Source organism: Typopeltis vanoorti, chromosome 15 (assembly GCF_054136105.1).
Source record: "Typopeltis vanoorti isolate ZY-2024b chromosome 15, IOZ_Tvanoo_1.0, whole genome shotgun sequence".
In the NCBI taxonomy this organism is placed as follows: Eukaryota; Metazoa; Arthropoda; class Arachnida; order Uropygi; family Thelyphonidae; genus Typopeltis; species Typopeltis vanoorti.
The window spans coordinates 70,121,537-70,135,436 of NC_143563.1; the positions used below are offsets into that span (position 1 = coordinate 70,121,537).

The following is a 13,900-nucleotide window of genomic DNA, read 5'->3' on the forward strand; positions in this document are numbered from 1 at the left end:
GGGGGTTAGGAAGCGTCCAGTGGAACGACGATAGGCTCTCACCCCAGGTCATCAGTTAGTACACGCGACTTCGTTCTCAGCGAAACGTTCATCTCTCACAACATCACTTTTTGCGTTCTCACAGGATTACGGCGAAGGCGTGCCTTCGCAGCCCTCACAAGCTTTTACGTCCTAATGCAGCGTGATCGACCTGTTCTTTGGTGGTCAGATAGGTGTTCTGTATCGTTATAACGGTTAATAGTCCAATATACAAACATCTTACTGATCGCAAGTGTTTTTAACGTGTTGAAAATAAAATAGCAGGTGGCTGCATTCCAACCTTGTGATGTGCTATTACAGCTACACGGTTCTCATAATCTCCCCACTGCATGTTAATCCGTACAGCTAGACCCCCCCCCCTCTCTCTCTCTCTCTCTCTCTACTGATAAAACGCAAATGTTGGCAGTGCACAGCACCACTAACGGAAACCGAGCTCGCACAATTCTGTGAGCAGCACGGTGGTATGTGGAAGTTGTAACAATATTTATGGCAAGACTAGGTAACTTCCTTGACTTGAAAGGGAAGTGAGGGATCATCTATATCGACGTTGTGAAACCTGACATTTTTACCTAATCCACTGGTTAATCATAACTTTCCGTATTTCTCTACTTCAGTCAAGAAACATTTTCCTCCTGATATCTAATATCTGTCCTATCTTACTTTTTTCTTGATTTGTTAATCTTATGATTCCTTAAAATATTTGCATACAGTAATACACTTGCTGTTCTGCAAATATAGTTGATATAAAATTTGAACGGGTTTTATTCTTAATGGTAGTATTCTTGTTGTTGTTGAACGGATATCTCAATGGAGTGCAAAAAAGTCATCGAGGGAGGCACACAAATTTTATTATCTTTCATAGTTCCCACAATGCAATCAAAATGTCAAAAAACTGACCATTATTTACACAATACTTATCATACCTCTCTTTAACACTTTCATTGCCAAGCTGAAAATTGGAATTTAGTGTGGTGACCAATTTTTTTTTATTTAGTTAGCGACGTCCACGCGATAACGCGTGATCGGCTGTTTGGTGATGACTCGCATCGCGTGATCGCGCGATATCGTTCATTGCCAAGCTGAAAATTGGAATTTCGTGTGGCGGCCAAATTTTTTTAATTTTTTTTATTTAGTTAGCGACGTCCACGTGATCACGCGTGATCGGCCGTTTGGTGAGAGCTCGCATCGCGCGATATCGCGTGATTGGCAATGAACGTGTTAAACAGATTCACCGACGAGGCACTAAAACCATCTCCGGCAACTTTTTCGTTTCGCCATCGTCGTAAGCAAAAAATCGAAATTATTTGCCTGTCTTAGTATAAATAACCAAGTTCCAAAAATTTCTTTTAAATTAATTTCTAGGACCAAAAAATATATAAGAATTAACATTTTCGAGGGAAAGCTCACGTACGTTTTGATAGCTGATTTTATCCCCTAGAAATAGACGATATTTTCTATCACGTATTTGTATGCATCTCTTGCTTGTCCATTGTATTTAGAAAAGTTTCTGTATACAGTAGCCAGTTATTAGATATTATATCTTTTTACTTGTTAAATATCATTTTATGTGTTTTCAGAATTTTATTTTATTCTCAGTTTTCATTTTCGTAAATTATAAGTATGACTACGTGATGATTTTTATAAAACAAATGTTTTTTTTTTTTTTTTTTTTTGAAAAACTAAAACGCAAAAGATTACATTCCCAGTGAGATTCTATTTTAAACATTTCAAGAACCTGGACTTTTGAATCAGATCAATAAATGCTGTCACGCGTTACTTTGACAAATTCAGCTTGCGTCAGAATTATCGATAGGATTAATCCTTTAAACTCATTATGGTAGTAACCCCAGTGATTTTTTCCCCCTTTGTAACACTGTCATATGACCAAGGATTTTAAATTCGTTCGCACGTTTCCTATTTAAATAAGCCAGAATTCTCGTCAATATTTTTCTAAGAAGCAACAAAATCACGTATTTTTAAGTCTTTTTGTAATCGAGAAAAAAAAATCTTTCCTTATAAATATAAGCAGAAAGAACGAAAACGAAATCGTCATTTAATTTTCTAAATCAAGATATTTTCATGTGGGAAAAAAAAAAAAAACAATCATTTCACTTTTTATGTCTATGTTGATATAGCGTTCTCACATTATTGGGAAATTCATATGAAACAATCATACAAAGCAATTATTAGTTTGTTGATATACTTTGTTTAGTTTTCAACACTAAATTTGAATTAATCTATTTATTGATTCATTCAAATCCCAATAAATGAAAATTTATTTTCTCGAATGCAATTGGGAACGAAATGAAGTCGATTTGGCAAAGCTGTTTTCATTGATTGATTAGTTAAACCAGTATCTGTGAAAGAATTTTATATAGCGGTTAAAAGAAGAAAAAAAGGCGGGATAAGCTTGCTATTAATATCATTACTAAAATAATTGGGTTGTAACATATTCAAATGTTACTCATCATGAACAGCAAACACTTAGATGCATACATTGGAAATAAATAATAGTTCAGGATTGGATTGTTGAATACTTTATTGAGATTTGCATGCGAATTGACAGTCAAGTTAGAAAATGAAACTCAGTTATTACTCATATTTATCCATTTTAAAACAATCTTTATTGCTTGATAATTTCATTAGATTACTGAGTTTCCGGTATTTGAAAAAATTTATGAATGACTTGCTTAAATAGCTCGAATTCCAATTCGTGCAAGGACGCGAGGAACTTTTCTGTTTCCAAGCGCTAATTTCGATAGGAGCATAGATGCTTCATAAGTGTTTCAAGGACGCTTTCTTGACACCCTGCACTAATCATGCCATTAGAAAGATAAATTTGATTTCTTTCTTTTTTTTTTTTTTTTTTTTAAGAAAAAGTCAGACATCGTTAGCGCTGAGTATGAATAAAGTAAACTATCAAGTTGAATCTTATTAATGTACTGGATTTATCTATCTAATTATTAATCCCTACGAAGTGAGTATTATATTGTTACATCTTAATGTCAGATTTTTTTTATTTTTTTATTACCAGCGCATCCTTTATTCGTCAGTCGTTTATACAAAGGAGTCGATGGATATGGATTAGCAGGTGCTTGGTTAACTGAAGCCCTTAACACCAATCAGTGAGTACAAGGTCTTCTAGTATATCATTTCATGCGCAAAATTAAAATCATACTTTCATTTAAATGTTAACATTTCTGTATAAATTTGTAATACTTTTTTTTTAAAATTTTAGAGAAAAAAATTGACGATTTTTCATGTGTTCTCTACAGATATCATTTTATACATGTGATTCAGCTTGTAGATTCTTCCTAAGAGCACGTTATGAAATTGATCAGTGAGGATTTGTATGGCAACTCACTTTTTTAAAACTATGCCTTTCCCTTCCATTTAGAACAACGTATGAAGTAGCACCAGTTTTCACCCTACTAGAAAAGACACTACTAGATTCCATGATAAAAATTATAGGATGGAAAGAAGGTGAAGGAATCTTCTGTCCAGGTATGCTTTCCACCTTCATCGTTTCTCATTATTCAAATATTTTATTGGTTATTCCTATAAGTTGAAGATTTTAATTAAACAAAAAAAATACATCCATGGATTCCTGGATGCCTTGATTTTCTTGTTGTCAGTGGCTGACATTTACTGACAATATGAAGAGCAAACCATTCCAGCCATTCATAATTGTGAATAAACTGCAATATAATCGAATAGGAAGATTTGACCTGTACATTTTTTTTTTCGTATCGCTTGGATGCAAATTATGCACAAGTATACGAAAGTGGATTGCCAATTAAAATAATTGTGTAAGAATAATCCTGTATTGCAGTACTGGTCTGAGTCTTATTCATATTCAGTCACTGTTTTATATCTGCACCACTAGGAGTCGCTGTATTCATTCAACTGTTGATGATTCCTAAGTAAACATCCAAAATATAAATATTGAAATTAAAACTAACACAACAGTTGACCTATTATTATTTGTTTTCTAAGAATCGAAAGTTTTCGAAGTCCGTGTCCACTTTTCAGCCATACAATAAAAAAAAAAAAAGTTGATCGAATCATTCCGTTTCTTTTTTTTTTTTTCAGTGTCGTTGGTAACACTGATGCGAAAATCTTCAGCCTAAAATGACCAAACAGTCTTCTAACATCTATCATGTGTGTCTTTTTCCTTTTCAGGAGGATCTCTCGCTAACATGTATGGTATCTGCCTTGGACGATATCGCATGTTCCCTCAAGTGAAACGCCAAGGTGTTCAAGACTTACCGCCATTAATTACTTTCGTCTCAGAAGACGTAAGTAAACCTTTTAGATCTCTTGATATACAGTAATGGTAAACGTCTTTATAAGTTCTTCCATTACCTTATGCCATTAAATGTCTCTTTTTTTTTTGTTAAATTAAATAAATAATTGAAAACTAGGTTATTTTGTGTAGATTATCTATCTCAGTCCAATAATAACGTATGGGTTAATTTAAAAATATTACTAACGCTGAAAAAGTATTTGACAAAGTTAAAAAAAAAATTTAACATATTAAAAGAAAGACAAATGCCAAATAATATTCTAAAAGCTATCATAAGTATATATGAAAATAATCAAATACAAATACGATTAAATCATGAGCTATCTTATACGAGAGAGATTAACCAAGGAGTCCGACAGGGATGTCCCTTTCAGCAACTCTTTTTTAATATTTATCTAAATGAAATAATAATAAAATGGAATAAAAATTTCCATCGAGGTATTAAACTTTCTCCTACTGTGAACTTAAACACTCTCTGTTTTGCTGATGACTAAATAATAATTACTAATTTTGAAGATAACTTACAGAAAGATATTTTAAATTTCAATGAGATAGCCAAAGATTATGGTATGATAATATCAACAGAAAAATAAAAAACGATGGCCTTTAAATAACAAGATCCAGCAAGAAAGGTAGTAATAGAAAACAAGATTTTAGAACAGGTGAATTCATTTAACTACCTGGAATGCATGATTACATATGAAAAAGATATAAACATAAAAATTGCAAAATATTTTAAAATAACTGGTGTAATTAACTCTATGTTTAAACCTAACCTAGTTCAAAAAGCATCCAGACTAAAAGTATACAGTACATTAGCCCTACCAGTCCTAATGTATGGAAGTGAATGAAATCTGGACAATAAAACGAAAAGACAAACGAAGATTAATAATATCAGAAATGAAGCTTATGAGAAAAACTGCAAAGTATACTCTATTCGATCACAAAAGAAATGAAGAAATTATGAAAGAATTAAAACAGAATCAGTAATAAAAAAATTAAAAAATATGAACATAAATGAATGGAACACGTTGAAAGAATGAAAAAACAAGATTACGAAAACAAGCCTTAAATTACAAACCATTAGGAAGAAGAAAACCAGGACGTCTTCTTAAGAGATTCAACGATGACTTCTACGGGCCACTCTAGGCCTAAATCCTTGACAGGACAGGCATGATTATGATGACTATTACTCTATCCAGCATTCATAGATTAAGCTGTTTATCTTATAAGCATCCCAGTTGAATCGAATTGAATTAAAAACTAAATTCATCATCGATGGGTATAAGTGATCATCTATTACTTCAATGTTTCATATATATATATTTGTTTTATTTTATTTTATTTTATTTATTTTTATTTTATTTTATTTTTTTGACAGGCTCACTATTCTCTCAAGAAAGGAGCCCTATTTATGGGAATGGGTACCGAAAGTGTGATTTCCATAAAGACGGACTCACGTGGTCGAATGTTACCAAATGTTCTTGAAGAACAGATCATAAAAGCCACAAATGAGGTAACGCTATTATTATTTTTTAATGGAAATACATTTAAAATGCAATGTATTTATTTTCTTTATTTTGTATGTGCGAAATGTATTTTTTCCTTTATTTCATTTTATCTTTCTTTTTTTTTTTTCTTATAGAAAAAGCGACCCTTCTTCGTATGTGCAACTTCTGGAACTACGGTTTTGGGAGCATATGATCCTCTTGCACCTTTGGCTCAAGTCTGTCAAAAGTATGGCCTGTGGTTACATGTTGATGTAAGAAAGCGACTTTGTGTTTTCTTTTTTCTGTAGTTATTAACATCAGAAATATTAAACTTGCATATATGAGTATAGAATATTCTACGTGTAAAAAATTTCAACGTAAAGTGAACATAATTTTGAAAAAAAAATTATAAAAAAAAGAAGTATGCCCAGATTTAGCGCCACTTTTATGAGAAACTAAATTCGAAAATGTCTCCCTCTATGGGCCGATTTTTTTTTTTTAAGTTTTCAAAGTGAGTGAGTGCATAAAAATATCTTGAGTCTTATCCCTAATATTTATAAAATAAAAAATGCTCACATTTTTGGCAATTTTTAGAACTTTTTCCTTGGATTTGTTTGGCCCACAAAGGACGGTTTGCTTATGTTAATGATATCCAAAGTGGGTTCTGCAGAACTACTTTAGGAGGGTTCCAGAAAATTATTTTTAATAAAATTCTAATTTTTGTCATCTTTATTATATTTTTCAAAACCTTTTCGTAACCAGTTCACAGTTAATTATGAAAAAATAATAATAATAAAATTAATCTTAATCATACTCTCCCTGGAATATGCTGTATATACTTCCGAGTGCCGAGTCCAGTTATTATTATTATTATTATTATTATTATTATTATTATTGAAATAAAGTATTACAGTTCTAAAAATTTTAATTCATTTTTACATAAAATGCTCGCTAAAGTAGACCATGCTGAATTAGATTCCATAGAAATAATATTTAGCAACGAGTGCTAAAGGTGTTTGAAGTTGAAAGACCACTGGCTTAGTGATAATTGTATTATATTTCCGTAGACAACTGACAACCATGAATGATGTGAATCAGGACACGAAACATGAGCTTAACACCATGCAAGATTTTCTGTTTATCTAACTCTTAGCCCACTCACTACATTGATATCGGTTACAAGCTTTTCTAACTTTGTTAACATTAACTAGTTCGTATTGTTTGTTTCCAGATATTCTATAATTGTATTCATTCAATCATTCCCCTACATTTTCTCTTAAAATTGCGATGTGAAAATCAACTCGATGGTTTAAATTACAGACAACCCACTCGAGAATTGTTACTTGCTCCTATTCTGTCCAGAATTAATAATGTATATCATGACTTCAATGAATAAGCAAATATGATTAATTGGTCTTACCTTTCGTGTTATAATTGCGTCTTTTTCTAATTGATTTTAGGGAGCATGGGGTGGTGCAGCCATATTTTCTAGGACACAACGCACTCTTCTGGATGGTGTTGAAAAGTAAGCTACAAAAATTTTTACTTTTTCTGTATAATTCAGTTTAAAACGTCAATTGAAAATTGTTTGAACATAATACTAGAATAGATTTTTTTTTGTCCTCAATTGGCCGCAGTGCTAATTATGAGAACGTTTCAAAAAATAAGATATCAAACACACTCATGTGATTGACTATTTTGGTATAAATATGCCATATAAATCAATTCTGGTACACTTATTTATTTATTTTTTTTTTTCGTCAAAAGATAAAAATGTTTATGCATTTGTCCCACTGTGGCAAGGCATCTTTCCGTTGACAATCTAGCTGACCTGTTGGCGTAGGGTAACGGCTCTCCAAATAAAGAGGTTGATTCGAATCCCGCAATGGGTATGGATGGTTGTGATTGGAATGCCTTTAGTTATGAATTTAATGGTCAAGTGTGAAATCACCGCAAGAAACCTGAAGTGGCTGAAAAGTTCCATGTTTAGTATCTGGAGCAAGGTTTCCGAATTATGTAAAAAAAATAAATAAATATAAAAATGAATGAGAAAAATTAAAAAAAAAAAAAAAAACAGTTGTTATAAATCGCCTGTCAGCTAGGTACTCCTTCAGCAGTCCAAAGAGACAAATTACTCGATGTGCATTGATCCGAATTGTAAGGCGCCTTGGTAGAGAACCTTCCTGTCGTAATGTCGAACTTACTCGTACGAGCAACGGACAGTGTGTGGTGCATCATTATGATCCAGCATGATGACGCCTTCACACAACTAACCGGAGTTTGTAAGTAGTGGCCAACAATATAACTTATACACATGCTGGCCACTAAATTATAAACTTTAATTTAATTGTTGGACTTCCTTTAGCCCGAATTATAGCACATGTGCAGTTTGGCATAGGTTCCACAAGGTGTTGGATTGCATCTACGTCTACAACATACCAGGCTTTCATCAGACAGTCCTTTAACTGGTTCAGATTTGATGGAAGAGGACTTTTGCTGCCAGATCTGTTTTTCGAACATATCCCATGCATTCTTAATGAGGTTCAAATCCGGGCTTTGTAGTGGACATGGAAGATGGTGGAAGTCGCTGTCATGCTCGCTGAACCACTGATGAACAATTCTTGTGCGATGGACTGCAGCAACGACGTCCATAAAACAAGCGTCACCTGCTGCATGAAAAGTCAACATTGCAGGTGGACTTGATCGGCAACAATGTTCAGATATTCCTTAATATCTGAACATTGTTGGATGTTGAACGGGTCCTCTGATGTAGCTAAGGTCTTGTGTAGGACACCCGACCTTTCAGCTACATCAGAGGACCCGTTCCTTCTTAAACATAACTCAAGGTTCTGGAGGTGGTGTCATGGTGTAGGGCATGTTTAAGAAGCAAGCTGAATTCATTTGCTTCATGGGATTCTCCATCAAGCAAAAAGTCATGTGTTGTCTCATCGGACAACATCACTTTTTTTTTTTTCAGTGTTCCGTCATGGTGTTCCTGTCACTGCTGTAGATAAACCTTCCGTTCTTCGCAGAAATCAGTGGTTTCCGTATAGGCATGCGACTGTCAATACCGATACTGTGAATCCGATTCAATTCCCTGCGCATAGTTCGGTGAGACATGGGTCGGAACAGCCTTCACTAAACGCTTCGGAAGTTCTGTTTGTCCGTACAAGCCTTCTCAGATGACGAGGCTGTTCCTGGTTCCTGGCAGACTCTCTTAGGCCCACAGTTACGCCTCTTAGACCAGCAATGTGGATTATTTTTACAGTGATTAAACACCCCCAGATGTCTCACCTTTTTTGAGAAACCAGTCAGCTCTGCTGTTTTTAAAATCGTGGCTCCAGCCAGACAGGCCTTTTATTGAACTCCGAAAGATTGCGATCAACACTATTGACGATTATTGACCAACAGAATTGTTAAATAGTTGCCTAGAACACGTGGTGATGCACGTGACCAAGTATTTTGCATAAGTGCCACGTAAGTGACGTTTACGTATCTTCATAAAGGTTTCCAATTCAGTGGCCTGTACCTGTACAAAGCGTTACAGTAGTGTTGGTTAATTAAACTGTCACTTATGATGATATGATTATTATTATTATTATTATTATTATTATTATTATTATTACATAGTTTTGGACCTCGAGTCCAAAGACTCATCGAGGGAGGGCATCTACTCTACAACTCTTCGTCTCACTACTCCACCAACCTTCATCATCTACCACCAACGCCATCTACCGCCGACTACCACTAGTACTTTCACAGACAATCACAAACATCCATGCCCACAGCGGGATTCGAACCCGCAGACTTTTGACTGGCGAGCGGATACGCTAACCACTCGACCAACCAGGCCAATAAAAATATGTAATTTGTATTATAATCGTAAATGACTTGGCAGCTTGATCCGTAATAATATGATTAATATCATTAATAATACCCCCCCACCACCACCACCCACTGACTTTGAATTTCTGCCATCAGCATTCAGAAATTGACCAACTTGCGCATCTCTACATATAACATCGGTTTGCACTCGACTGCCTTCTTACAACTGATGGTGATGGTACGTCCACGCGAAACCTCCCATGCTTTTGCTATTTGTTCAAACGTCCTTGTATTGCATTAGTTTTATATTTTTAAAATATTATTTGTAAATAGCAAGTTCTGAGTCACGTCTAACACTGCTTAAGATCAATTTATTCAACTATGTACTTATATATTTATCTTATTTTTGTCCATTCACAGCGTTGACTCGATAACTCTCGATCTGCACAAGATGTCCGGGATTCCTTTCCAGTGCACCGTTTTCCTAACAAGACATAAGGTGAGTTAGGAAACCAGAAAGTGTATCAGCGATTGCATATGATTAATTTTGAATTTTACGAACTACAAATGTGCCCGGATGTGTTTTAAGTAAAACGGTTTATTTGCGTATCGTAGGGTATCCTCAACGATTGCCACGCCTTAAATGCAGAATACTTGTTTCAGCCGGACACTTACTACGATACAAGCTACGACATTGGGGACGAGAGTATCCAGTGTAGTCGTAAGGTGGATTGCCTGAAACTTTATCTGGCCTGGCGTGGAAGAGGAACTTTAGGGATTGAAAAACAAGTGGATCAGGCCTTCTCAATGTCAAAGTAATCTTCCTCTTTTGTTTATTCTGATTTCATTTGATTTACTGTTGAAAAAAGTTCATTTTTTCATATATATATATATATGTGTGTGTGTGTGTGTGTGTGTGCGTGTGTGCAAAGCTTTCTGTTTGGTTTTTATTTATATTGAATTTTAGTTCGTCTCCATAGCACAAGAAAAAGAGACGGTAGTTCTCAATACATTGATTGTTGTTCAAAATAATAAATAAAAAAATGTGTGCACGCGCATTTCATTACAAAATGCCGTTTTTTTTTAACAAACTTTTAATTACCTTCAACAATGTGCATTAGTCATCTATAAATAAGTTTGTTAATTACGTCATTGACATATAACTCATGTTTTCAATCTCAGTATCTTTTTGCTTCCTTGTGTAGTTTTCTCGACTTATTTTTCTCATTAATAATATCAACCGTTTAAAATGATGTTTACAGCTGCATGTATTGTGTATTAAGCCGTCACATATAAATATGAAGTTAAGCAATTGTCAACCGAATTTTATCAACTGTTTCGGCGCGTTGTTTCTTCTTAAATTGCCGCCGATGGCGACTACACATTGAGGGTCTATTTCTCTCCTTCATCCAGACAAGATTTTTCAATTGCGGTAGTGCAGCCAGCAGAAAATCCTTTTTTAGTCCAAGTAAATGAAAGAAAAGTCTTACTTATCAAAGAAAACCGACTTTCTGCATTCTTGAATGGACGCTTTTCTGGTCTAACGGAGATTGATGCGAATGACATCCTAGTTAATGATCGGTAACAAGCTGACCAATTGGAAATCGGACAACTCTATGAAAAGCGATGTTTTATATAAAGTAAATGCTGATCAAAGGATTTTTTTTTTTTTTTTCATAATTTGCTACGTAGGAGAAAGGAAATAACAATTACGATGTAAGGAAATACGATTTCCGGGATTGATATCCTAGTGTATTTTTATACCACACTATATTGGTGACTATTACGTGACTTAGTCAGAAATAGGGTAACGAGAAAAATTAAAAAAATAAAACAAAAACAGTTGTGATAAATCGGCTTAAAAATAGTTCATTTTTAACTTCTGACCATTAATTTTGATTACACTATTTTTTAATCGAATAACAATTTTGTTTATTGTCATTACCTTTGATTTAAAAATGTGCGAAGTTCCCAGCGTTAAACTTACGGGCTTACGCTTTTTTTTTTTTTTTAAACCCAGATTGTATTTATTAACGGCCTATAAAGAAAGACACACATTTTTAATTATCTTCATTAGAAAATAGCGAATTTTAGTGTTGTCACAAGAAAGTCAATTCTACTTCACTTTTATATGCATACTTTGGGTAACTCAGTGTTTATAATTCAATATCATGATTTGGATAAATAACAGGTGAAAATTCTCATTTTCATATTAGACGGAAATTCACTTTATAGAGCTTATTAGGTTTTATTTCTCTCAAAATCCTTTTTTAAACAACTTTTTTTATTCCAATTCTTTTTTTAGATAATTAATCGAAGCATTATTTTTCTGGGCTTAATTAAGATTTGTTATATGTAATTTGGGAAACGAAACTTTTCCCTTTGAAACTGGAGAGGGAGAGAGAGAGAGAGAGAGAGAGAGATTGAAATTCTAAAGAGAAAGAGAGAGTGATTACCACCCAATATTTCTTCAGAATTTAAATATTTTTATTTTAATACTTCATGAAATGACTATTGTTGTGCTCTGTACACCTGACCCATCCTTGCGGACAAAAGACTCTCAACATCCAGTCCCGATGCTCTCAACGTTGAGGAGGTTCCGTCGATGAAGAAAGTAAAACTCAATGGAGTACGCAATAATCAAATAGTTTCCGAGTTGAGAGAACAATTCCATCTTCAGCTTCTTAATTGTTTCTTCCATGTGCGTAGGCCATTGTTTTGTTGGAGGAGAAGCGTCTGCTTTCATTTGGCTATTGCTTGATGGCACTCATGAAGAACAGCATGCATTCACCCCCGTTTGTTGAGAATACACATGGTCGGTGATTCATTACCTTTCTAGAACCAGCGCAATTGGAAGGTGTCGTCTAAATCCTACCAAATGCACAATGTGATCTTGTTTTTGAATTCGTGACCAGAAAGTTCGATCTGCTGATTTTTGTGTGCTTGGATTGTTGAATTTTTCATTCCAGTCTGTGTTTGGTGGAACGTTCGTCCCGAATTCCCCACAGATATCGACGCAGTGCTTCTTGTGGTGTCAGAAACATTGTTTCTTACACCAGAAGAAGATATTTTACGGCCGACACACCTTCGTCAACGATCAGGTACTTTCATGAGTTCGTAATGATCGACCAACTCGTCTTGTTGATTCAACGTCGCTTCTTTGTATTGATTTCACTATCTAACACGAGTATTTGGGTATTCCCAAATACTCCTTCAGTTTCAGGGAGAGATAGAAGTCAGTTGGAGTCATATCTCGACTTCATGGTAGGTGTCGCAAGAAGGTGAATCTCTGCATTCGCCTTTCATTGTCTTGCTGGAAGGGGGACTGCTGTGGAAACTCTTCCACAGCGTGCACGTCGTCTCTTCACACTACGTCATTTTCAGTGCTAGAGACCTCTAGCGACAGAACAGAGCAACTTTACATATCGAAATGCAAGAATGTCAAACGCTTGAGTGCCGATCTGAATTATTCAGACCAGTAGATGGGTTTGTAAAACCTCGGTATAGGCGAAGCCCTTTGGTCGGAAAGAACTGCGTTCGATTCCCGTCCAGGATGTGAGGAATCTTTATCTGATCTCTTTCGACGAAAGGTGAGTTAGCGATCCCGTACGGAGGTAGGGGATTTTTTCTCGCGGAAACTCTGGTTTTTCGCCCCTCAGAACAGGCAGGCCCAATTTACAGCCAAGAATACTTAGAGGACTCTATAGGCCAATCACCTGCAAGTTTGAATTGAAGATGATTAAAAGACTTCAAACTTCGACACGGTAAAGGTAAAAAAGAGGAGGATTAAACAAGCAAAAAAAAAAAAAAAAAAAATTGAGAACACTCATGGTATGTCACATCGATACTATATGCTTAAAAACACCTTTTTTACTTATGATAGAACGCGAGAATACCCCCCCCTCCCCTCCCTTATATTTCCCTGAAGCTGTCTTGGGGTCCTCTTTCTCCAAGCTCAAATGTGTAATTTAAATCTCGAAGAATATTAAAGTTTGCCGCTCCAGACAGAATAGCAGGCATTCCGAAATGAAACCTATGGATTAGCTTATTCTAAAAAAATGAAAACAAAAATCATTCGTTCCAAAACTTTATAAATACGTTAGACAAGTCTGTATCACTTTGCATTCGTTTATGGAAGGAAGATAAAAATAAGACGAGGGACCGTAAGATAACCGAAATCAAATACACTTAACACTTTGAAGGAAGGGTGAATGACACTTCTAACATACACACTCAGCAA

General features: G+C 34.9%; 1 protein-coding gene across 2 annotated transcripts in view; it reads left to right on the forward strand.

Annotated features, from left to right (window-relative positions):
* LOC150098861 (cysteine sulfinic acid decarboxylase-like) overlaps nucleotides 1-13,900 on the forward strand; it is a 131,686-nt gene that overhangs the window by 84,293 nt on the left and 33,493 nt on the right. For both annotated transcript variants that reach the window (XM_090405470.1, XM_090405472.1), the window contains 8 exons: nucleotides 3,074-3,164; nucleotides 3,437-3,543; nucleotides 4,222-4,337; nucleotides 5,727-5,861; nucleotides 5,991-6,107; nucleotides 7,296-7,360; nucleotides 10,081-10,159; nucleotides 10,276-10,475. In XM_090405470.1, coding sequence (XP_090261596.1) covers nucleotides 3,074-3,164; nucleotides 3,437-3,543; nucleotides 4,222-4,337; nucleotides 5,727-5,861; nucleotides 5,991-6,107; nucleotides 7,296-7,360; nucleotides 10,081-10,159; nucleotides 10,276-10,475 — 910 coding nt within the window. The remainder of the gene's footprint in view (nucleotides 1-3,073; nucleotides 3,165-3,436; nucleotides 3,544-4,221; nucleotides 4,338-5,726; nucleotides 5,862-5,990; nucleotides 6,108-7,295; nucleotides 7,361-10,080; nucleotides 10,160-10,275; nucleotides 10,476-13,900) is intronic.